This window comes from Crocodylus siamensis, chromosome 4 (genome assembly GCF_052110815.1).
Source record: "Crocodylus siamensis isolate JL-2025a chromosome 4, ASM5211081v1, whole genome shotgun sequence".
NCBI lineage: Eukaryota > Metazoa > Chordata > Crocodylia > Crocodylidae > Crocodylus > Crocodylus siamensis.
The window spans coordinates 202,809,018-202,834,943 of record NC_143398.1 but is presented as its reverse complement, the minus strand read 5'-3'; the positions used below and the strand labels follow the sequence as shown (position 1 = coordinate 202,834,943).

The 25,926-nt window shown below is 40.5% G+C and overlaps 1 protein-coding gene across 3 annotated transcripts in view; it reads right to left on the bottom strand.

Annotated features, from left to right (window-relative positions):
• CHN1 (chimerin 1) overlaps positions 1-25,926 on the bottom strand; it is a 156,655-nt gene that overhangs the window by 18,998 nt on the left and 111,731 nt on the right. For all 3 annotated transcript variants that reach the window (XM_090045429.1, XM_090045431.1, XM_090045430.1), the window contains 2 exons: positions 18,245-18,322; positions 8,633-8,717 (listed from right to left, as the gene is read on the bottom strand). In XM_090045429.1, coding sequence (XP_089901555.1) covers positions 8,633-8,717; positions 18,245-18,322 — 163 coding nt within the window. The remainder of the gene's footprint in view (positions 1-8,632; positions 8,718-18,244; positions 18,323-25,926) is intronic.

The window sequence follows — 25,926 nt, the reverse complement described above, 5'->3', positions numbered from 1 at the left end:
CCTCCTTTTAAAGACCCAGCACCACTTCCCTTGGAAGCTGGTTCCAGATCCTGGCCGCCCTGACTGTGAAGTAGTGCCTTTGGCTGTCTAGCCTGAACCTACTCTCAATCAACTCGTGGCCGTCATTCCTTGTTACTGCGGGAGCTGCTCAGGGGAACAGGGTCTCACTCATTCCACGCTGATCCCCCCACCTCGGTAAGTTTATAGACTGTCACTAGATCCCCTCTCAGCCTTCTCTTGTGGAAGCTGAACAGGTTCAGGTCCTGTAGACTCTCCTTGTAAGGCCTGCCCTGCTGCCCCCTGACTGTGCAAGTGGCCCTCCTCTGGACCTTCTTGAAGCTGGCCACATCCTTCCTGAAGTGTGACACCCAGAACTGGACGCAGTACTCAACTGTGGCCTAACCAGTGTTGCATAGACCGGGGGGATCACCTCCTTGGTCCTGCTCGTGATGCATCTGTGGATACATGACAAGGTGCGGTTAGCCTTACTGCCTGCATCCTCACATTGGCGGCCCATGTTAATTTTAGAATTGATAATGACTCCAAGATCTCTTTCTGTCACTGTGTTTCGAGAACAGAGTTCCCCAGCCTGTAGGTAAGCTGCTGGTTCTTGCTCCCCAAGTGCAGTACCCTGCACTTGTCAGTATTGAATCCCATCCTATTCACATTTGCCCACCCCTGTAACCTGTCCAGGTCCAGTCGTATCCTGTCCCTCCCTTCTAGCGTGCCTACCTTGCCCCAAATCTTGGTGTCATCAGCAAATATGAACAGGGTGCTATTCACCCCCCCTGTCCAAGTCACTAATATAGTCACTAAGGCTATTCCTAGCAGGCAACTCAGTAGCAGAATTGCTAAAACCACATAAAAATCTGGGATATTGGAGATTTTCCTCTGAAGCTCCCCCTTGCCAAAAAATTGGATAGTTGTAATTTCTAGAACTGGTTGGAAAAAATAAGATGCTACAGTTTCAATTCCATAATACTAAAATGTTTTGCAGGGATGGGTTTTATTTTGCTGAGGTTCTGAGAGAACCCAGACAGGCATCTGCTAGAAATGTTCCTGGCTTCTTGCCAGCTCTGCTGCTTAGTTCAGGGGTTGGCAGCCTATGGCCTGTGGGCTGTATCTGGTCCATGAACAGACTGGATCTGGGAATTGTTAATACGCTCCAGCCCCAGTAGCAGAGAAGGCATCCCTAGGGTCTTACTGCCTCCTACATTCAATTTATTCTCTCTGGTGCAGAAGAGAAGGAATTCCAGGGTCCTAGCACCTGCTTTTTCAAATCTATTCCCTTTGCATCATGTGCTGATTGCTAGGGAAATGCTGAGGTGTAGACCTTGGCAGGGCTGGGTCCATGGTGGCAAAAGGGGTTTTCAACTCCTGGTTTATTTCCCATGATTACTGCACAGGCTATGACACTGAGACAGCACATGAACTCTCCTAGACTCTAGGTGCCTAGTTTCTAGGATCCATATCTCTAAAGCTGCCCAGCTGCTAGACTCCTTGAGCACCAGAACTTATCGTTCCCTTTCAAAGGCAATACAAAATTTAGAATTTCTTCAAAATTGGAACAACATCAGATTCTGAGTAATGAAAATCTGCGGGATGGAATTTGCCTTCTCAACCTGGCTCTTGTGCTTTCATTCCTGAAATCAGTGAACTGACTGTTCTGCCAGAAATTCACCTCCCACAGCAGCAGACTGTGAATGATATCTCCATGGCCTTTTCTTTTCTTCTTTCCCCCTTCAAGCTGTACTTCAATGCTGGCAACCTTGGCCTTTACTGCTTAGTGTGCAGTGGAGAAGTGAATGCATCTACCTTTGACTGAACGTAGAATCAGTTTGTGGTTTAGGGGTAAAGAAAAAAGAACCACAGAGACAGGCAATACAGCTACCAAAGCGAAAGCAAAGGGAGGGAAAAAAGGGGCGGAAGTATTTCTATTAGGAATAACTCTGAGTTGTTGGCCAGTGGGGATTCTTAGCGGTATCATGTCTCAAGCACATGCCATACTTTTAGGAGACTGGGCAATGCCCGCAGACCAGATCCATTCCTGTGCCCTCTGCTTTGGTGACGCTGGTAGTCCTGTGGAATCAAGGCACTACACAGGCCTTGTGCCCCACCCCAGTGGAAGCATAAAGGTCATGCTATACCCTAAGATGTGGCACAGGAGGAAGGAAGGACACTGTGCTCACTCAAACTTTTACACACCCGTAGAACACTGCGGCAACACCCAGCCCAAGAGCTTTAATAGGGGAAACACGTTCCTACACGTGGAACATGACAACGAGAACTTTTAAATTGTTTTAGAAGGAAACTAGTGCCAAGTGGGAGATAAATGCTTAAAAGTAATCACAAAACAATTCTGCTTTTGGGCCACACTGCGATAACTAGTTCTGGTATTGGCAGCTCCTGCTCAGTCACATTTCAATATCAGCCAGTTGCTACCAGAGAGGCCGTCTGCTATCTTCTAAGTGGGGTAGATCATCTATTACAAGGCAAGTAGAGATAGGCAACTAGTATTGTGGTGACAGGTTGATATCATCCAGAGCATATAAAAGGCAGCAAGAAGAGTGCTGGATCACTTTAAATATATTTTTTAAAAGTGCTTGATAGAAAAACATGCTGCCTGAAGCAGTACTGAAAACACCTAGTAAGTCCATTAAAACCTGGAAGCCTTCCTTTTCATGTAAGCCAATTAATATTCAATTAATATCCTTAAATCAGCCTGGTGTATATAATTCACTGATGGAATGATTTATTCATTAAAAGCAATGAGTAAAATGATGCTAAAGAAAGAGCTTATTGTACAGTGTGTTAAAACATTGTAATGGCAGGGGAAAAGGAAGGGATAAATATACAAACAACTTAGCCATCTAGCAGCCAATACAGCATATTGACACCATCACTATTAATGTAATGCTTTTTATAACAACACATACAACTCCCATTAGTGTTTATGGTAATGTACATGCATCATTCATAAAAAATAAACCTCATGGTGCTTATTTGGAAGTTTGTTTTGAATTTTTTTTTCACTGCACTCCTGACTGTTTGGGCTGTTGGCACGAGTACTGAAATCACAAAGGATGCCTTGTAAGATATGCATTTAATTAAGGATTCATTTTTAAAGTTCACCAGCTGGATCCTCAGCTGGTGTAAACTGCCATACTACCAGTGTTGACAATTTACACAAGTTACTATCTGGCACCATGACTTTCAAAGACTGTGCTACATCTTCAGTCATTCCTACTTGTAGCAGGAGCCTTAAGGAAAACGTTTGGGATAGTTCATGGCAAAAGGTATTGTTTTTATATGCATGGGAGGGAATGAGAAGTCTTCACTTGAATGTATGGGAGTGCAGTAGAATGCAAAAAAGGAAAGGCATGGTTCACATAGTTCAATTGTCAAAAATAATGAAGTTAACAAAATGGAGAATGAATTAACAGACTAAGTCTGCTAGCTCATTTCACCAGACCATGAACCATAAAGTAGTTATCCAGTCTTAGCTCTGAATGGCTGAAATCTTTTTCTGTTTCAAGAAATGCAGAGGAACAACATATTGATTCTGGAAATATTTGTGGCCAAGATGGCAGCATCTGCTCTTATTCAAATTTCTGTATTTGGCAGACTTAGCAGGGAGATACTGGAATTGTGATTATCATAGGATTTCATGGAGGATGGTGACTATAATCACACTTCTTTCCCTGCTACACAACCCATAAAAGGGCTACTGACAATTTGACATGGAGAAGATAATCATCATGTATATGGGTAGTATCTGACAGAACATGGATAAAAACCAGGTCATATTCTAGCTGGAGATTAAGTAGTCATGCCAAATTTAAAAAAAGAATGAGTAAGTGCATTCCAGTTGCTATGGCATGCTGGTTGCTAGTTGCTATGGCCCAATATGCATTGTTGAGAATGTTCTGGCTCTAGGTTATTTTTAAAAGGATTGCTTATGTTCTTATGTTATAAAATAATCCATATACCATTAGTAACAATCTTCTTGTATTACCTTTTATTCCATTCCTCCTACTATTTTTTTTGCGTTAGGTGACATTTATCCTTGTAAGGGGAATCCAGGAATATCCTATAATATTCCAGTGTATGTTTTCTGTGTCCTGCAGAGAGCAAGACTTAAAATGATAGTGTTGCCACGCAGCATTCATTTACAGCTGTTATATGTATCGCTTTTGTAGAGCTAATAGATTCCTATTGAGATCTGTAATTGTCTGCTTTAAAAAGCAAATGCTTTGGAAAGTATAAAATACATATAATCAGCACTGTTTTGTTCACCAAGCATTTTCAATGAGATTATTATACAGACCACAAGTCAGATTTTGTGAACTTCCCAGGAGTAGCGCTGCGCTCAATTTGAATGCAAGTGGGCTGCATCCTGCTTAGCCCTATAATTTTTAATGTACTGTTCTTCTCTGGAAAGTGATGGGATTGCATGGTTCCCTGGTAATTGCATCGCAATGGTTTCCAGATAAAAATGTCTTAGTTTAGAAGCAAAAAGATTATTTGTTTATAATCCATCGCCCATGGAACTCAGTCTGGGTTGTGATGCTCTGCCTAAGATCTTTCCTTCTTGTGCACTAGTAATAACAGATATCCAGAGCTCTCTTTTCATGTCTTCTTAGTTACACACATGCACAGGAGTCTAACTAACTAGAACAAATAAACAATTCAGGTGATCAAAACAAGGGAGAATCCAACTTGCCATTAGCTGTGATGGCTCACATGAAACTGCAGTAAAAAGTTATTTTTCTTCCCAGAGAAAGCCAGACTCCTCTGTACATGTGCAGAGAACAGGTCTGCCACATTCAAGAGGTGACACATTTCCACAGTCACTTTTCAGAGGAGAACCACATTCAATTCATTAAAGGTCTTCATGGAATTGAAGCTAGTTGCTCCTTACCTATCTGTGAGGGATGTGCTCAAGGTCTCACTATTTCCAATTTCCTGCACATAATGCTGCATCTCTTCAGGTTCTTTCCCCTGTCTTTTACCTTGCTGAAAATGACAGAACTTTCCCCAGTTCAGAAACTATTTGTCCACAATTTGCTAGAAGGCTCTTTGCTTATTAACACATGGTCCTTTCTCTTCTTTACCTCCAAGTGAGCTAAGTAATCTGCTGACCAGTGAGTTGAGAGCACAAAAACAGTCATGTGGGTATCTCACTATTGCACATCCTGTCATTTGCTATTCCTTACACAAGTATGATACCCATGCATGTCTATGACTTCATTACATGTTTCAAGTGCTGCATGAGGTTTATAATCATAAGTTAAATCATCTTAACCACTGAGGAACTACTGCAATCTCTCAGAAATACTTTATTCCTTAGCACATTTCACTGATATTGTGAAGTGGGATTTATAAATAAAATTAAGATCTCTGCATTTATTTGGTGTTAAGTAAGACAACCTTAGAAAGACAGACAGAAATCTTCTTTTAGGCTTGCAACTCTAAAGCCACATGCTGTAGTTACACAAATCCAGGATGATGTTGAATTTAAGACAATTACCCATAATTAGATTCTACACCTGGAAAATGTATAAATTTGTTATAATCCTCCACATATAGAATCTCATTATTGGAAGGGCATCTCAAATTAATTTGCTGACCGCAGCAGCGGAGGGGGGGAAGCAGAAGGGAAGTCAAGTGGCTTGAACCTTGCCCCTTACCTCTCCCCCCCATCGTGGTCACTGCCACCTGCCCCCCTATGACTTGCCCCTGCCACCATCTCCCCTGTACCTGCCCCTCCCTGCAGGGCCTGCACCCTCTGGCACCTGCCCCCCCGAATTACCTCTTCCATTTGGCCCCGCCTGTCACCTGGTCACTCCCCACTTCTGCTGCTTATTTTTGGTCATGACTCCAGCTCTGGCCCTGTTTTAGCTTGGGCACAGAGCATATGCTGGCTCCAGCTCCCACCCAGCCAGGCAGCGATGGCACCATCCTTAGGTCCAGGTTGGAGCTAGAGCCATTGCCTAGCTAGGATATGAAACGCAGCCATGACTGAGGGCAAGCTATAGTAGGGGGGCAGAGGTAAGTGGTGGTAAGGTGGGAGGCAGGTGGCACAGGGGCTGTGGCTCTGACTCTGAATTTGAATCCAGATATGGAACTGTAGCAGCCACCTGCTGTCACCCATACTATCCCACAATGAACTCAAATCCAAGACAAGGCTCTTTTCCCCACCAGGTTGAATGGGGCGGGGGGAACACCTTCATCTTGGATTCAAGTAAACAAGATAATTTATATTCTCTTAGCATAATGACTTCTGTATATAGAGTCAAAAGAGAAAACAAAGAGAAAGCACTATAATTATTTCCCAAAACCACTGTGGGAAACCTTAGGATATTTGTGAGAAAAATCTACATTAAAATGCAAACTAGGAAAACAGCTTAATCTGAAGAACTCTGTTTCCTACCATAATTATAAAGGAAACTTGTGGAAAAGTAGTACAGTAGCTTTGATGGTAAAGTCTATATTGTTAGCTTATGGCCTCTCGTGCTTATTGTCTTGAATTTCCAGATCAAAGCTCTTTAAAATAGCAGTAAAAAACCCCATTATTTCTTTTAACTGCGGATACAACTTGAGAACAGAAAGGGAGCTTGTGTGATGTTCATGTATTCTCAACAATAGAGTCCTCTCTGGAAATGTAGCTAAACAACTTCATTGTTGCTGCATAAGCTAGAGCGAAAGTCAAGCTCCTTTCACCAGAGCTTTATTAGCTGTATCAGGCTAATAATAGTGAAACATGGGGGGAAAAAACTTTAATGAGTGAAGTACATAGCTATACAACTGGATATACACAGCAAGCAAGCAAGTGCCATTTTTACAGAAATCACTGTACTTTTCCTTCATTTTTTTCTGTAACTAGTGAATGCAAATGTTATGGACACTGGAGAGTCTGCTAACGCTGACAACACACAAAAATATCATATGTCAAATACTTAGACCACTTTCCAGGCTTTTCATGTACAGTTTTTCTTTCACATCATTTATTTCCACATAAGTTTACACCATTGCCCATTGTTATACAGTCTATATTATTTGCCCAAGACAAGATTTCAGAAAGCTTTTGATGCAGTAACTTGTCTTAAATTAGCCTGAAAATTCAGTTTCCAGGGCAACAAATGCAGCATTTGTACATCAACATATCTTTGTACCATTTTTGTCAATTTAGTTACTGGAGCATCATATGCTGCACTGTACAGGCATACCTCGGAGATATCGTGGGTTCGGTTCCAAACCACCGCAATAAAGCGAATATCTCAATAAAGCGAGTCACACAAATATTTTGGTTTCCCAGTGCATATAAAAGTTATGTTTACACTATACTGTAGTCTATTAAGTGTGCAATAGCATTATGTCTAAAAAAAAATGTACATACCTTAATTAAAAAATACTTTATTGCTAAAAAATGCTAACCATCATCTGAGCCTTCAGCGAGTTGTAATCTTTTTGCTGGTGGAGGGTCTTGCCTCGATGTTGATGGCTGCTGACTGATCAGGGTGGTGGTTGCTGAAGTTTGAAATATTGCGAGAATTACCAAAATGTGACACAGAGACACGAAGTGAGCAAATGCTGTTGGAAAAATGGCGCCGATAGACTTGCTCGACACAGGGTTGCCACAAACCTTCAATTTGTAAAAAACGCAATATCTGCGAAGCGCAATAAAGCGAAGCGCAATAAAACGAGGTATGCCTGTACAATGAAACATGTTTTCTGATTACCTTGGTCTTCAACCTAAACGCAATGGCAGATTCCCTTTCACCTTCCAGGGGATATCAATAAAACTGCTGAATTATTCTACCTAGGTTTTATTAGCTATAACAGAAAGACTAAATCCATACATTCCTTATAACATAGCCCCTGTTATGAAGTTTCTGTATACTGTCTTTATTTCTTTTCTTTTCAATCCATTCATTTAACTTTTGAAATGAGACAGAAAATGCATGCTCTACTAGTTAGAAGAACTAGGATTAAGGACTCATGGTTTACATTCCCAGTTGAATATATCCATCTGTAAAATATCTACCCCCTAAGTAATTGTTAGCTATAACACACTGAGCTCATCAGTAAGTTTCACAAATTTCTGTTACAAAGTAAATTAACCTAAAAACTCATCAAGCTATTTCTCTCCATGCTGCAAAAAAGGAGAGAGCGCGATTATTTCTATCTTTGAATGCTTGGAAAGTGCTCCAGTAGTAGCATGATATTGGTGATATAAGTGTCTAAAACAACTATCAGTGAAAGACTTGGACATCATTCCATCAGACCCTAAGGCTAGGTAAAGACATTCAAAAAGCCTAAGGTAGAATCAATCTAAGTTACGCAGTTTTCTGTAAGAGGCACAGTTTAGATCAGTAGTGAACAGAACACACATTTGCCCTTTAGTGATGGGATCAAATCTTAGACTGGGTTCTGCCATTTTTAAACCAGTCTGTGAGTGCTGAACTTCTGTTCTGTTATGGGTATAGACCAGTTTCCAATCACTTATACTGAGAAAAATGTAATGTCTGTACCTGGCCTAAGCGTACGGGTTGATTCTGAAACAAACAGAATGTCAAAGGATTTACAACATTAGGATTGTCTTAGGAAGAGAAGACTGAATTGCCATTACCTGCACATTTTACTCCCTGAGCAATGAGGCCCCACATAAAATTGGCACAGTACTCACACCAGTGTGGACCCCTGAACGTGTGAACCTGAAAAACAGTAGCAGAAAGGAAAATTATAGCAAATGGCTTGCTATTTCATACACATAATAATAGTGTACACAAAGCAGGAATAGGTACAATGGGCAAAAATTCCCCCTTATTAAAAGGAAAAGCTTTATTTGTTACTCTTTGCTCTGATTCTATGTTTAATTGCTACAGGGAAAGATGACAGAAACTTAAGAGAAAGATTTAACTGCCCAGATTCTTTCAGACTTATGAAAATGTGAACTTTCCATCATCCAATTATAGGGCTCTATAATGGATACTTCCACCCCACCTGAACCACACCTGTGCACCTGGATGAGGCTCATTTTTCCAAGATGTGGAAGAAAGGCAGCCATAGCTTCCTTTCCTTCCCTACCAATGTATGAGATTCAGCATAGTCAGTGGAACTACTAGGCAAATGTTTTCCAGAACAGAAAACAATAAGGGATACCTCCCACCATTCAGGATTTCTTATGTTATAGGATCTTCTTTGTTTTAATGGTCTGGGACTAAACCTGACAGAAACTTGCAAGGCAGAGACAGAGAACCTACAGCAGAAGAGCTGAACACACAGGCCAAAAATGCTCTGATTTGGTGTAACTGTAAAGAAAGATTACCTTTTCTGCAGGTGATGGTTATGTAACTTACCTTTACAGGCCTGGATTGGAAAATAAACAAGAAACCACTTAAGCAAGAAAGGCTCTTCTCAATCTTAAATTTCTGTGCCTGTGTGAAGCCACAATTAGCTGCATCTGATTTTATTTTGACTGGCTTTCTGCTGTAGAAAACCACACGATTCTTAACAGAGAAAACCAGTATTCTGTTAACTAGCATAACAGACTCGGAGTGACTATTTGTAATAGACAGAAATCTCAGAGAAAACCAGTAACTGCTGATTACAAAGCAACGACATTTATAGTCAAGAACACTTAAGGCTTAATTTGCTTAGTTCTACTTAAATTTGGAATGGGTAGCAGAAAAGAGAGTAATCTTATGATAAGGTGAATCAAAGGGAAAGCTGAACAACTTCCAGATTTGAGTGTCTAAAATTAGGAATCTAAATTCACAGACTTCACAGTGGATATAACCAGAGGATCTGAAGAAATCCAGTTCACAGAGGCACTGAGCATCCACAACTCTAATTAAAAGGAAACAGAACTGGAGCCGTACTAACACAACATGATATTCCAGAGCAATACGTGGACTTTTAGGCCGACACTTGTTTCTGGTTAATCTTGATTAGTGTCCATAAATCCTCAGACGTTTTGTGCCAATGAAGAATTATTTCTTGTAACATGATGGGTGGTTTGGTAAATAATGTTTTTCAGCAGGGCTAATTAGTTTGCGTGGCATGTTATACTAACACAGGCACTGCTTTTGGTGTTGTACCAGCCAATTCTCTTCATGGCACTGCACTCTACTACGTACAACACACCCACAGAGCTCATTAACATTTTTCAAACAAAAAATTCCCCTCAGAAAATCATGTTTTGTTGAAATCAATGTTTTCCATGGTGGAAATGTTGACTTGAACTAAACCCTGATTTCTTATTTTTAAAATGCGGTTTCAAAATGTCAGTTTCTAATGTGCTATTTGAAAATAGTGATCATTTTCCTCCTATTTATTCCAATGTTAAGCTTTCTGGAAATCTTTGTTCCTGAAATGCTTTACTGTTTTGGCTTTTTTTTCAGTTCAGAACAGACACTAATTTGAAAAGTTAATGTTCTGGTGGGCTGAAAATTCTGTTCCAGACACATCCAGCAACATGTTTTGCTCTGGTTACCATTCTCAATCGAGCCTCAAATTCATCAAACTGCCATTCAAACCATCACCTCTCATTCTATGCTCTGCTTGCACTTTGGCTTTCGCCCTCTCCACTTCACACTATCTTCACAAATTTCATTCTGGCCAATTCTCTGGGTCCCTCACCCCTCTTTACCTAGCTGTTTTGGGTTTTTTTTGATCCCCCTCTCCTTGCGAATTGCTTTCCTTTGGTTTTCATGATTCCATCTTTTCTTGGTTCACCCTGGTGGACCCTCCTATTCCCCTCTTCTGTTCTACATAGGAGCCCCTCCTTTAGCCCCTTTACAATCCTCTCCAATCTTCCTTCTTCCTCCACATTCTTGGTCACTGTTGAGAGCAAGAGTATTCATTTTCTTACTTAGGACTATCATCTTAGACATTTTGTTCTCCCTCATACCACTAGTTCAGGATGTGTCCAGATGACATCACAACTTTTTTATCATGTCCCTAAGAAACAAACTTGTCTTTTTATGCAACTAAATTTACTGTCCAACCTTTTACAGTAGCCTACCATTACCTGACCTTCACAGCAAGCCCCACTGGCCCATTTGAAATACAGCTACTTACATGTCCATCACTCTGACTGCCAATTAAACACAAACTTAAAAACAACTTACAAAACAGCTTATATAATTAGTAAACACTTATATATCTTCTTCATACTTTGGCTTAATTTGGATGGGGTATTTTTCTGGGAAAACTAATTCATTGGGGCTCAGTCTGAGCGTAACGGTGTGCATTACCAGTATGCAGACTTAGGTCATAGAACCTTTAAGGGCAAGACCATGCCTTTTTTGTAATAAAATTAACAAATAAATAAAATTTATATAGCTACTTGGTGCCTTTACCTAGTGGATTAATCTTCCCAGGGCCATTGAGGCGAATGGCAGTTTTTTAACCCTGCATGTGTCTGATCTGCCGATACTACTATCAAGTGTAATGGCATCAGCAGTGCTTTGTATGTATATTTTTGTGCTATAACAAATATCTGAAAATTAAATTAAATACAGTAAGTAATGCCAAAAAATAGCAAGAAATTGTTTTTTTAAAGTTGGAACAACCCTGCAATTCTGTTTCATGTAGAGAAGTGGGATCTGGCAACTGGGTAAATAGATACACGAGTTAGAACATGAATTAGTATTACTTTTGCTGATTACAGTGATAGAACCTGCAAACAGCATTATATTTATAAAGAGATACTGTTTCTGTTTAATATTTCAAGTCCTCATTTGAAAAACTGTTTTCCAGAAAAATACCTGAAAACTGCAGAATTTCAAAGATCCTGACTTAAATTGTAGGCTTTTTCTGCTTACTAAAAAAAGCTTCAGCCAAAAGCAGATTTTACTGCATTATAAGATGTGAGAAAGCATAGTTGCCAATTGTGACTGTATATTTCCCACCTCCAAAAATCTTATTTTGGTTGTTTTCTCTTCAAGAGCTCATCCAACAACTGTCTTTCAGGGAAGTCTTAGAAGAGGGGGAAAATACATTAATTTATTTTGATGTCTTAATTTATTAAATCCCATGTAGATTTATATAATGTGATAGAAAAAAATAATTCTGGCAAGATCTGCCTCAAAAGCAGCCTAAATCTATTTCCATTTCCAATCCAGCCTAAAGCCATTTCCATAACCTTCCTTAAAAGATAAACCCCATATCAGATTTGATTATTTCTGTCAGACCAGGCAGGACAACAAGATCCAAGGTAGACGGCTCTCCACTGAGAGTTGCCTGTTATTTGTGGCATCTATATGTTTAAATATAGATTGTTTAATATATATATATTATATTGTTTAAATAAATTTACCTATATGTTTAAATATAGGTATGTTTGTACTCTCTTACATTTGTACCGTCTCATACTCTCCAGAGTATAAGTGAGGTATAGAAGACAGAACTACTGTGATGAGACATGGGGCAAGAGCTTGTCTCTTTGGTTTATGTAATTCTTAATTATTTTCTTGAAAGTCATTTTTTACTACAAAGAAAAAAAATCTAGATCAACTCCTATGATTTATTATTGCATCTATGTTTAAGTATGTTTATTTTTGTTGTTTTTAATTACATAATTATGAAATGCTTATGGCAAAAGGACTGACATTTCAAGAAAGCCAAATGAATAATTCCCCGGAGGACTCCAGTGGTACAGTATGCCATGTGTGACATGCTTAAGCAGCTCTCATTTGCAATTATTTTCACAAGGCCTTGTTAAAATGGACCACTGACATACCAGCCAGAAGATACAGTTGTCTATAGCTTTTTGGACTCCATTTTCCAGCATATTCATCTTATGTGGAAACTACTAGGCTGCTCTTAGGAAAGCCAGGTTAATGAAAGAGCGATGAAATCATTAAAACTCATAATTACTAACGGGGTAAGACTGATAACGTTGTTATACTTAAAATGCCAGCAATTAAGACTAAATCTAGCTTTTTTATTTTAGCTAAAAAAAACAACCCCCCCACCCAAACCCTGTTAACCATTACCCTAACAACAAAAACAAATTAGATAACTTATGAAGGAAAACAATGACAATGCTTCAAAAATATGATGTGATAGAAAAAGACTAATTAGAAGAGCTTCGTCAAAGACCACTCCTGCAAATCTCATCTGAATGACAAAGGACGCAGATAGAGGCCTGGCTTGTGCTTGTACAGGAAAACTCTATGGAAACTCAGATATTACAAGAAGTAGTGCTAGGGTCTGAACAAATGATACACCTTCCATGTCAATACTGAACTAATAAACTGATGTGGTCTTCTGGGTGTCCTGTTCTGCTGGAAGTGCAGTTATTAAAAATCCTATATTGTTTTTGGCAACAATAGCATCATAGGCTAAAGTGTTAGCTCAGAGCCCACAATTATATTCTGGTTTTGACAATTAAGTTTTGCCTACTGAAACCCCCCTGCCATTTCAAGTGGATACAATATATTTGAATATTTTATATTATAAAATACAAACACATACAGATGTCATCAGGAATGAGAACAAATGGAAACTATATTAAAGTAGTGCTATAACAGGGCCAAAATTGAGAGTAGAAGAGAGAATACTTTGAATATTTTGTAAAATATCAACAATATCAACCTGCATGCTTGCATATATATTGTATTCCAAGGCATTTTAAACATGTCAGTTAAAATGGTGAACTCAGCCCACATTGTTCATGTCTGTGCTCTGTATGACACGAGCTTTTATCAAGTATTAGAAAGTAAATGTACTACTTAACCATCTGTAATTTCTATAGCTAAGACCTGAACTCTTTACCCAAGTGCAATCTGAAACTGAAGTCATGAAGATATAAAGGGTAAGGGAAATAACACATACAAACAGCTGCTTTCATACGAGGACAGAACAGAAGTGAAAGACTTAACAGTACGGCGTACATCTTCTGAACACAAGACGAGGCCATGATTGTATCAGGTTTGGTGTTAACTGCACAGGACTGGTCCAGTATTGTGTTAACAAGTTTGTCCAGTATTACTTGAGATGTGGGGACATGCTGCACCGCCATCAGTGTCAAATATAAACAGCACCTGGGTATGCTGACTTGAACATTGAGCAGGTGTACATATGTGCAGGCCTTCATCCACTCCAAGTACTGTCAGATCTTGTTTATTTCCTGGTTTGTGCTGAATGTGTCAACAGACATGAGAACAACTGGCAAATGTATTTAAGTAGTGCTAAACTTAGGGGTGATACGGAGAGATGAAGAGATAACAATAAAATATCAACAAAATAGCATTTTTTTTTCCAACTGAAGAGCATATTCTTCTTTAAATTAGCATTTAGGATGTAAAATATATGTGCCATTTTAACTTGGGGTCCAAATCACTTAGTACAGTGTCCATGTAAAAACACAGAACACAGAGTTGAGAACTGCAGAACGCGTTGATGTTTAAAGCCATGTATACAAAAAACATCTAGGACTCCTCTGAATGAGCAGACAAAGGGGCTTTACTTTGCTATGATGCTCTAGGTAACTTGGAGGAAAGTAAGTGATGATGAGAGACTGTGACATACTATATACGTTCCTTCAGGCAAACGCCTTGACTGCCTCATTAGAGCCTTTCTAAGCTTCCCCATATACAGGAACTATTCAGCTTCTGGGGACACACATAAGCCATGCCACGAGATGTATAAGGATGTATAAGGCTACTTCTGCCTCAGGTATCAAATATTTAAAAAACAGCTAGTTTGTTTTTAAACAACAAGACTCTTGAAATAAAAGGCTAGCATCTAACACACAAAAATGGTGTATTTGTTGTATGGCAATCAAAGAAACTGACTGAAAAACAAGCTAGGATGAAAGAAACATTAAAGAAATACGTTAGATGAGGAGAATGCACTGAAGCCCAAATGCTCATGGCATTAAACTGCTGAGTAGCACATTATGAGTTTATAGTACCTTTGAGATTGTCAGAGAAGCTCTGCAGATCTTTACTAAAAGAAAACTCTTCTCTCTAGAGTTGTAAGAGGGAGGTATTTCTTTATAGGAGGGAGGTATTTCTTTACCTTTGAATAATCTGTTAAAATTCTAAGTGTCCAAAGGAAACCTCCAATTTCCTAGGGCTCTCTTAGCTCAAAGGAAATGTAACACAACAACTTATCTCAGTACACTGTGTTTTTATAAAGGTTGAAGCACGTGGCTTCTTCTCAGAATGTTAATTTAAATGTAGTGAATAGTTTAAAAGTTGGTTTGAAACTATTTGCAGGGACATGACCAGATGTACAGCTTCAGGCAAATTTATCCCTGTTCACAATCTGGCCAAGAGGAGTAACAGAGCAGCTCTGGGCCCTGTGCAGCTTTAGTGTATGGGGCAGAGCTGGCTGCCCACTCTTGCCCACCATTGTGAGACAGTGCCGGCTCTGGTCACTTACCTTCTCTACTTCTCCCGCCACTACGGTACTGATCTGGCTGTAAATCCAAAACGATCAAAAATAAAACTAAATGAGACATGATATAAAAAGATGCTGTTAGTTAACACCGTACATGTCTGCCATCAATTATTTTCTTTCTGCAATGTAGGTGTGATGTCTTGAATCTTTCAACTCCTTTCACTCTAAAGGCAAGGCCTCACTAGAAACCTTTTTTGGTATAATGTCATTCAGAAGTGCAATTCTTCATGAGATGTTCATACTAGTGAAAGATTGAATATACATTGGTTTAGCTTATTTTGTTTGCAGCTATTGGGATAATCAATATCTACAAATGGACTCCTGGTAGCACAAAACAGCCTTGCTACTAGTTTGTTGGTATAGCTAGTTTGGCAATCCTTTCTAGTACAGACTTGACCCACTTGAAATCTGTGCCTTTAAAGCACATATAGCAGTGAGTTGAACAAACCCACTGCCTCCAGTGTAAAGGCAAGTAGTATTTGGCCCTTAGAATATTTAGTTTTCAAGAACAGTGTTGTAACAATGCCTAAATATTAGTTAAATGTAAGGGAATCACATGAAGAATGTTCCTTAACATCTCTAGTGACATAAACTAAGTCAACCAGTGGAAAATGTGCCCCAGGGAAATGAAGTTTTGGTCTGAAAGAGATTAAATTAGCTTGCTTCTCCCAGGTTTACCACAGCAGACTTGCAACCAATAGCTTTAGCTCTAGCAGATGGAGCAGGCAGGACAGGAACAACAAAAAAAAGTAGAACAGTTGCAAATGTTGCACAAAAATATTAAATATTGTTTGGAAACAGACGGCCTTTTTACCCGTTACAAAATAAATAAGGCAGCATCCTAGGGAAAAAAAATCAGGGAAACGCGATTCTAGTCCTGTCTGACATACACAAATGCCTCCTTACTTTAGGGAAGTAGTGCAGCACTAATTTAGTCTGAAGGCGTATTTGAATGTGGAAATATGGAGTTATGAAATATCTAGAACACCACTCGACATAGCCTTTTAATGTTCATGATTAGTCTGAAAAGAATGCTTTATTCTCTCTTTATTATGCATGTTAAGGGACCCCAAGTACTCTGATGTCCCTCAGTCGAGGCACGGTTATATAAATTATTTGTCTGATCTAGTGTACAAGATTGTACATACCGTCTGTGGGATATGATTGGAATAAATACTTAGCAGTAAGTTTGTGTTGTCCAAAAGCCCAATCCATTTTCCACTGAAATCATTACAATGCAGTTTCCAGTCTGCTTCTGCTCTGTGTTAAAAGCCTTATGTTTAAAACCAATTAATAGGTTAGGTCTCAGCAACATGAAAGGCTATCTTCATTTACAAACTGCAGTTGTGTTCTTCTGGGATTACATAGTTTCCATAAAATGCAAGAACATATGCAAAAGGTTAAGAGAAAGCATTCTCTGTTGAGAGGATCCAGCTATACAGGAGACTTGACAGATCCTGCTGACTTACAGGAAAGAAACACTGAAAAGCTTGCTGTTTGACAGTTTCTAGCATCATGTGCCGGGATTATTTTCAAATTATAAGGCAAAAGTCTAAGTTGCAAAGAATTACTGTACAACCCAGGACCTTATGAAATCATACTGTTGATTTAACTGACAACAGAATGATTCTGTGTTCATATAAAAACATTTTTATATAATATTTCTATGCATGGTGTTCCAATTTATACTTTACTGGAGGACCCAAGTCAAACAACAGATTGCAATCATATACAGTTTAAAATGTTAGTGATGCTATGAATTTGAAAAGCAGCTTTGTTTGATAAAATCAGAGTATCTGATTATTAGAAATATAAGTAACTATGTATATTGGAATTCAAAAACACTATGCAAGTGAATGTCTGAGTTTCTTGTTCTTATAGTCAAGATTATTATAGTCAAGATTTTCCCCTTGCTAGAAGATTAATAAAATAAGCATTTTATATGAGAAAGTCTGTATTTCAGACACTTTTAGTTGGTGTGATCCCTTAATGTATTCAGTGCAAAATCAATTTATTTATACAGTCTTGCATATAACAGCTGAATATTATGATGATGTATCTGGCTGCAAAAAGGTGAATTTCCAAGACTTTAGAGACTATTTATAAGCATACACATGCACACACATAATATACTTATTTTTTATTGATACACATCACTTAACAGATGAAAGTGGGATATAGTTTATAAACACATATTAAAACAGTAATTGGAAGCAATATAAAGTGAAAGTAAATGATATTCAAATGAAGAGTTGTAGTTAGTATCACTAGCTTCAACAGTCCTATGGTAAACCATGCTCCTTTCATCACGGTCAATTCATTAACATCGGAGAAAAGCCAGAAACTAAGGGAAATGCAGACCATCTGCTCAATCCAGAAGCACCAGAACATGCTTCTTATATCCAAAGCTATTTACCATCAATGAACGGAAATGAGATCTGTTTAATCCTCTAAGCAAATACTGAACAAAGGTTATTTGACATTTTTGCAACACAAATCAAAATTAAACTAAAATAATTAGAATTGAGAGAACTTTTCCATAACATCTCACTGCTAACACCTCCTCTCTCTGTATCTGAATAATTTTAATTAATAGTGCCCCATATACTGTAAGTAGTATCAAAACAAATACATGTAATTTAAGCATAACAGCTGACTTTACAGCTAATTTAAGTTTCAGAATGTCTAATTGCCTTAACTAGCAAGATTTCAATTGGGATGCGTAAGATTTTTTTTAAACTACTCACTTGCAATACTGAACCAATTTTAGAAGCAGTAAAACAGTTTCTGTAAATATAAATAGAAAGAAGTAGGCTTTTTTCCTTACCTTGAAATTGTGAACCTTCTCATATTTTGGAATATGTTCATTTTCTTTCAGAGTTGCTCTTCTGACAAGTGATGTCAACTGCGAATAAGCAAAGAGTTTAAGAGGTTGCCAAATTGTCACAGATGACTTTTGAGAACCCAGTTTCATTCCCAAGGCTGCTATCAATAAATCTTGTTGACGGCTCTCTTGTTTTGAGTTGTGAACTGCAGATCTATTAGCTTTTTGCCCTGACCAAGGCTCTTTGGATGGCATTTTGAAACTGACAGAAAAGAGAAACAAAAACCTATATTGATTTGTGCTCTCTGTGGATCAAGCTAAATTCAAAAACCAAAAATGAACATTTCAGAAACCTAAAGTGATGCGGAAAAAAGACATGACCATAATGATGATGTTGCACTTATAAAAAGACTGACTTAACTAGACAGATTCTTCTTGTTTCTGGTTTTTAAAAGGGCTCTAATTTGAGCTTAAAAAACTTAAGGGTCTGGATACAAATAAAACTGGAGTCAGTGTTAACATCAGAAAACCCAGAGCCTCTTCTTCCATTTAGAAAGCCACGTTATTTAGTCAAATCATGCATTTCTAAAAGCTCTCTTTCCTATTCAACATACTGATGTCCATTTTGAATGAAAGATGCTCACATACTGCATATAGTCAGTTTCTAGCAACAGACACACTGCTAACCTCAGTCTAGCAAGGGGGAGGTGAAGGGGTGGGCTTTAGCAGTCAGCAGTAGATTAGACTGGTTACATTAAGACGACAGAAAACCAATGAAAAAACAGCAATAGTATTTAAGTACTGTATTCTTCAACTCACTCGCTCTCCCTCCTCCCATGTAAGACTTTCTTGCTGGCTCAAGGAAAAATATCAGCAGGAAGATAATGAGCAATGAATGAGTCATGCATCATTACAAAATGGCATCTTTTTGCCATTTAAAAGCTGAGAAGATTGCAATACATTTTTGTGCTTAGAAATACTGTGAGGAGATAAACTAGGAGAGGCTAAGGAAAACAGCTATGATTTTGTTAATTATTAAGTGAGGCTGGCAACTGAAATTAATGCTGAGCCTACTTCTGGTTCTCTTAATGCGATTATTAGAGCCACAGAGGTTTTTTGTTTAAAACAACATTTTTCTGTGCTTGTCAAATGAAAATATATTTATCAACCAAATACCACCGACTGCATGCATGTATTAGCTTTTTCTTTCACCTCATGCAGCTCTCAGCACTTTAAATGTATGCTACTAAGTCCATGCCTCTTTCTACCCAAAGGCCTAGGACTGGATTTATCGCTGCCTTGCCCTGTGTAGCTCTTTGCATCAGCACAAAATGAGGATAAAGTGGGTATAAAATGCTACCAAATCAGATGTTACACTGGTGAAACAGATTACATAATGTTTAGGGTACAGGCAGTCCTCGACTTACGATGTTTCAAGCTACGACAAACAACACTTACAACATTTATAAATTGACACCATTTCGTTGTTTCAATGTGGGTTTCATCTTTATGAGGGCAGATACAGCAGCCTGCAACTGGTAAGTGTGCTCTGTTGTGTTGTGGTGGACGTGGAAGGGGAAGGGAAGGGCTGGTGGGGGGGGCAGATCAACACCACCTCACCGAGAGGGGCATTGGCGATGTGTAGGGGGTACATGTGGGTGTGTGTGCACCCCCTGAGTGTGGCGGCGCACCCCCTGCAAAAAGGCACTGCCGATACTGCCAGCGGCATCTGCAGGTGGTCGTCAACCACTGGTTGGTGCTTGTTACCACCCCCCCCCCAACACCAACAGTGCCACCACCACCTGCGGAAGCTCACTATGCCCTGCCAGCCTCTGGGGGCATGTGGTGTTAATGGACTGGGGCTGGAGCTGGGTAAGCACTGCCTAGCCAGAGCTGGGTGGGCACAGGGAGGAGGAGGGGAGGTAGAGGCTCCTGCTGCTGTGACCTGCTTATGTGGCCACTTGCCCAGTGGTTCATGTCACTGTTCTCGCAGCTGATCCAGGAGGGCATGGGGAGGCATGTGCCTCTGGATTTCCGTGGGGTGGGGTGGGCAGGCTGGAGCTACACTGTGGGCAGACAGTGAATTTTTGGTGACTGCAGCCTCCCCATGGCTCCTGCTTCACTGCTTGCCCCCCAGTCCGTGGGCACACAACCCGCCCATGCCCTGCCACTGCCTACTCAGCTGGGGCATGATGGGCACAGAGCAGAGCTGCTGTACTGCCTGTAGACAAGCGGCCCCCGCCTCCCTGCTGCTTTATTCAGCACCCGCCCTGCCCCAGCTGGGCAGGCGGTGCAGGGCATGGTGGGGGTTGTGTGCCTGCTGATCAGGGCAGGGCAGGTAGTGGAGCAGGGTCCATGGGGAAATTGGAGCCACCCAAAAATTCACTGTCTGCCTGGAGAAGCCCCTGCCGTCTGGCCACAGTGCAGCCCTGGCCCGCCTATCCCACCCTGCACAGATCTGGAGGCACATGCCTCCCCGTGCTCTCCTGGACCAGCAGTTAGGGCAGTGGTGCAAACCACTGGTTGAGTGGCCACACAAGGAGCTCACAGTGTTGGAAGCCTCCACCTCCACCTCCACCTCCACCTCTCTGTGCCGGCTTGGCCTTGGCTGGGCAGTGCTTGCCCCAACCCCAGCCCCTCCCCCACTGCGGGGGGTTGTTGATCTGCTGCTCCCCCACGCCTTTTCCCTTCCCCTTTTACTTCCACCACAACACAACAGAACTCACTTACAGCTGCAGGCTGCTGTATCCACCATCTTAAAGGAACCAATCTGCCATTTGTAACACTGTTCCTATGGGGGAATTGGCTCTGACTTACGATGCTTTGACTTAAGACGTGGTTTTCAGGAACCAGTTGTGTCTTAAGTCTGAGGACTGCCTGTACTAGAGGATCTGACTCCTGCAGCTGTGGCTGACCACCACACTTAACATGGAGTCAGAGGACCCCATCCTGCAGATGGCTGCTAGAACAACTGGCTAAAATCCAACCCCTTATTTCCTTTAGCAGGGTCTCCATTAAGGAACAATATTTAACCTTCACCAGCCAAAGCACAACAAAAAAGATGAGCTTAAGTGTGAAGACTGCTGTATTGAAGCTGTGTACAGCTAGCAGACTGTGGTGGTCAGTCATTTTCCCATGGTGGATATCTCATATAGGTTTGTGAGGGAAATGTTGCCAGTGGAACAGCCCACTGATGTAAGCTTAGACAGCGAAGGTGCTGGAGTAGAATTTTCTGATTTCCCTTCTTGACTAACATTCTTCAAAGGTTTGTAAAATATACTGCACCTCAAACCTACTCATTCAGGTGCATTTAGGTACAATATAGAAGCTTTACCCACTGCTACTGCTGGGGTTTAGCAGCTAAGTAGTCTGTGGATGTAGCTGTAATGCAGAGGGGGTTCCTAGGTTGGTCACATAAGTAGTTCAGTTCAAATCATGTGGCAATCAGTTAACCAGACTCTGAATACTGCTGCCAAAATGACTTGTGGGAATTTTTCTCTGCCATCACTCTATTTAAAAATAATTGCCTGACTGCTGACTTGATCTGTGAGTTTTTTTCTCATTCCTTTCTGCTGAGGTATCTGACCTTAGTTTTGACATACTTAAAATGAATAGTAAGTACCCTTTTTTGTTCTCTCTCATTCCCCACATGGTTAATACAGCCTTAAGTACACAGGGAGAGGTAATGATTGCAGGCAAGTTGCAGGGGCCGGCAAAGGTTGCTGTAACATTCATCTGGAAGTAGGTGGAAATGAAAATGGATGCAGGATATATGAAAATTGGGTGGGCATACAACATGCATACTTCCTTAGGGTGTTGAAATTCTGGGCTTCACCTCTTCCCACATATTTTTGGCTAGAAGACATATCCCTGCAGTGTTGTATTTGGAAATAGTAAGTAGGAAATAATGTACAGCTGAACCTGACTCACAATGGCTGAGCATACCGATTCCAAAGAGCTGTGGATAACTATGGTTCAAGCAAATGGATAGCTCATGGGTGTATTAGATGATTTTCTAGAATACTACGTTTCATAACAAGCTTCTACATTCCTATTCCCTTATCCACTAATAAAAACACAAAAATCATAGAAACTTTACTGAAACTTCATTTACTGAGACTACATTGAACTATCAAGAAAACAATATATTTTCTAGTTCAATACCTAGTTATCCTTTAAAAGAAATCTGCATCCAGACAATACCTGGACACCATCAGAACACACCCGTTGAGTTGTTTGTAACTGTGAAAAAAGAATATTCTTACTTAAGTATACAAGAATGTTGATTTTTCCTTTCTATCCTTTGGCAAAAGGCACATTTATATTTTGACATATTTCTTAGTCATCAATTTCCTTTTCCCTAGTCCTAAAAGACAGATTTATTTTCAGCTATAATTTAGAATCACACTAATAGAAATTAATAGAAAAAAAGTTTTGAGTCCTGGAAAATTTAATCTTGAGAACACTAATAAAAAGGTAAACAAAAAATACCCAACAGGGAAAGGTCATATTCTTGCTACAGATATTATGAAAAAGGTTTGAAATCTGAAAAGTAGTTTAAAATAATGAATCTTAATCTAAAACTAGTCCATGTAAGATACATTTATATAAAGCCGGTTATTGGCCTTAGCTCTACACTGCTCAGGGTAAGGGATTTTCTGATTATTCCATGTAGAAATAGACAAGATAGAAATAGATAATAGGTATCCCTTATACTTGTTGATACATCATTATTACATTGAAGCACAATCCTAAAAGAATGTTTAAGCTGCAAAATCAGACAGTTCAAAGTTAGAGAAAACAGTAAGTGGCTATGTAATTAAGACCTGTATCATAATGTATATTAAATAGCATAGACACAAGTAGTCTTCAATTTGACTTCTCTTAACTTTCATTGCAGTGGTTGCCTTCACAACCTTAATGTTCTTCTATCATAATTTTATTGATTGAACAAAGTAATTTTTAAGAAAAACCAAATTATAACAATAACATTCTATCAATAGAAAAATAAAAATTCTATTTTATGTAACCTAAGCTTGGCCACTGACAAGGTTCAGACCTTGAGATTAACTAAATAGATCCCTACCACAGAATCTCTCTCTCCTCTACTGGAATAATCTGGGAGTAGGCTGTGATTGTCTCTGTACGGTAGCAGTAAAGGAATGCAGAGACAGAGAACTTCTGAGGCCAATTCCAGGATCCACTGGGAAGTGTTTTTAAATGATTATTCATCTCTCTGCCCCTGTGCCCCTGGACAGTATCTAGCTGTATCTGCTTTTCACTTCTCCACTATCTCCATTTCTCCACTCTACCCCCATACTTTTACCCTGTGGCTTTTGGGGATCTCAGCTCCCATCCACCTCCATAACTCCTTCTTTTCTTTTCCCATTTCTTCCTACTGCCGTGCATACTTTGGATTCTGCCCTATTCTCTTCTCACCCTTAGTCTTCTGCAGGGTTACCAACTGTCTGTTAACTTACAGTGTCAGAAAAAAAAAAAAAAAAAATCAGGCTAACAAAGCCTGTCAATAAAATCTGTAAAAATCTGGAGCTGCCTGTAAAAACTCTAAGCCGCCAGTGCTAACTGAAGCTCTGTGGCTGGAAAAAGCAGGGTGTAATGCTGAAGCAGAGACAGGCTAGGGATAGAAGTTACACATAAACTGATTTAAGTGATGAGAAACTGGTTTACATCTGTAACAGAACATAAGTTCAGTGCACATAAACCAGTTTCAAAATGGCGGAAACTGGTTTGAGATAAACCTGGTTGAATGTAGTATCAGACTTAACTGATTGAGCTCAAACCAGTTTATGCAACTTCTGTCCCAGATCCCTTCCTCGGTTAAGTTAAACCAGAATCCTCCAGCATCTCCTGATGCTCTCTGGGCTGGGCTGTGCTCTCTGTTCCAACAGAGCAGGGCTGGCCCCACCCCTCTGCTCCCTAGCCGGAGTAGGGACAGGCAGAGGCAGGGGCCTGGCCAGACGCTGTCTCTTGAAGTAAAGGGGGGAGGATTATTTCCCCTTCTGCCCCCTCTTCCCCTGGGGGACTGCAGCCAGGGTCTGCCAGCCCCGGCTGTCACTACTGCTTGCTCCCCGTTGGCAGTAAGGGGCAGGATAAGCATCCTCCCTGCTCCTTCCGCCAGATGCCGGAGGGAGGGAGGATTAAGTCCCTCCCTGCATCCTTGGCTAAGGGGCCCTGCTGGCCAGCCTCTGGCAGCACCCTGCCCCTGCTGCTGGAGCACCAAGGGGGCAGGGACCATAACAAGAGCAACTTGACCAGATTTGGACCAATTTTCAAAGGATGACAAAAGGCAACCTGTAAGACATAAAGGCTAGGGGCAGAAATTACTAGAAGTGCACTGATATTTTCTTGGCCGATACTGATGCCTAATTATGAACCAGCCATATTGGCTGATCCCGATCCCGATCCAATAGCCGATTTACAGGAATGCAGCCAGGCAGCTTGGAGAGCAGGCTCCTACCAGTAAGTCCATGGGGGAAGGGGTGTGGGGGAGGGAAGGGGTGTGTGGGGGAAAAATCAAGGTCCCCACAGTGAGGGAGGAAGTGGGGCAGGGTCAGTCACTGCCCAGCCAGGGTGGTGAATGTGACCCTGGGAGCAGCAGATTTGTGTGTGGGGCAGAGTTGGGTTGCCTACTGTGGGCTTGGAGCCAGGAGCTATATTAGCCTCTTCCCAGTAAGGAGGCTGGGTTGGGCCTAGGCTCTGAACAGGCAGGGGTGAGGTGGGTGGTGGCATTACTAGGAGGGGTGGCTATAGGGTGGGCTATAGTCACACTCCTAAATTCCCCAGCACTGCCCCCACCTGCCCTGCCCCACACCCTCCCATTGTGGGAGTTAACTCACAGCCCCCCAGTATTCCAGGATGTTTTGCACATCCTCTGCAAATCCCCTCTTCAAGGGAGGGCAGGTTAGCCTTGGCTCAATCTGTCTGTTTCAGCAGAGCAGGGAAGCATGCTTTAGCACCTGCCCCCAGCTTCTTGCCTGGGCCACTGCAGGCATGTGGCTGTATTTCTGGAATCAAAAGTCAATGTCTGTTCACTTGCTTATTGGTTCAATCTATGCAGCTTGCCTTAGACTAAGTTGGGATGATGAATTGATTCAGCCTTGGGTTTTTTGATTGTCTGTACTTAACCAAAGGCTTCCTCCCTACTATATTGTCTCTTTATATTCCCAAACATGGAGGCATTAGAGCATCATAACAGAATTAATGAAATCCTTTTTTTCTTTTTTTTTAAAGAAGTTACCCACAATATTTTTCCCTAAACTCATTCTCTTACCCTCTCCCCAAAACCTGGGGGATGCCCTTCTTTCCTGCAATTCAGCTTTTCTTTGTGACTATACACTATGCTTCCACATACCTGGAACTTGCTATATTTCAAACCTTATTAGTAAGAGCAAATAATAGATACCAGATACCATATATTAGTTGAATATAAAATAGGAATTTGGGGAGAAGATCTTTTCCCTTTCTCTTTTTAAATAAGGAAGATTCTTCTTTATAATGGTTTGTGATTCCAATTTACAAACCACTAGATTACTTGGGAGCAATCCTTTGTATGTCACTTAGGTCCCAAGAGGGAGAGGACTGGAGCAGGGTTTTTTTGTTTGTCGAAGGTATTTGAGGCTACAGTTTCACAAGATTAAGGCTGACTATAAAGGAAGAAGTGGTTT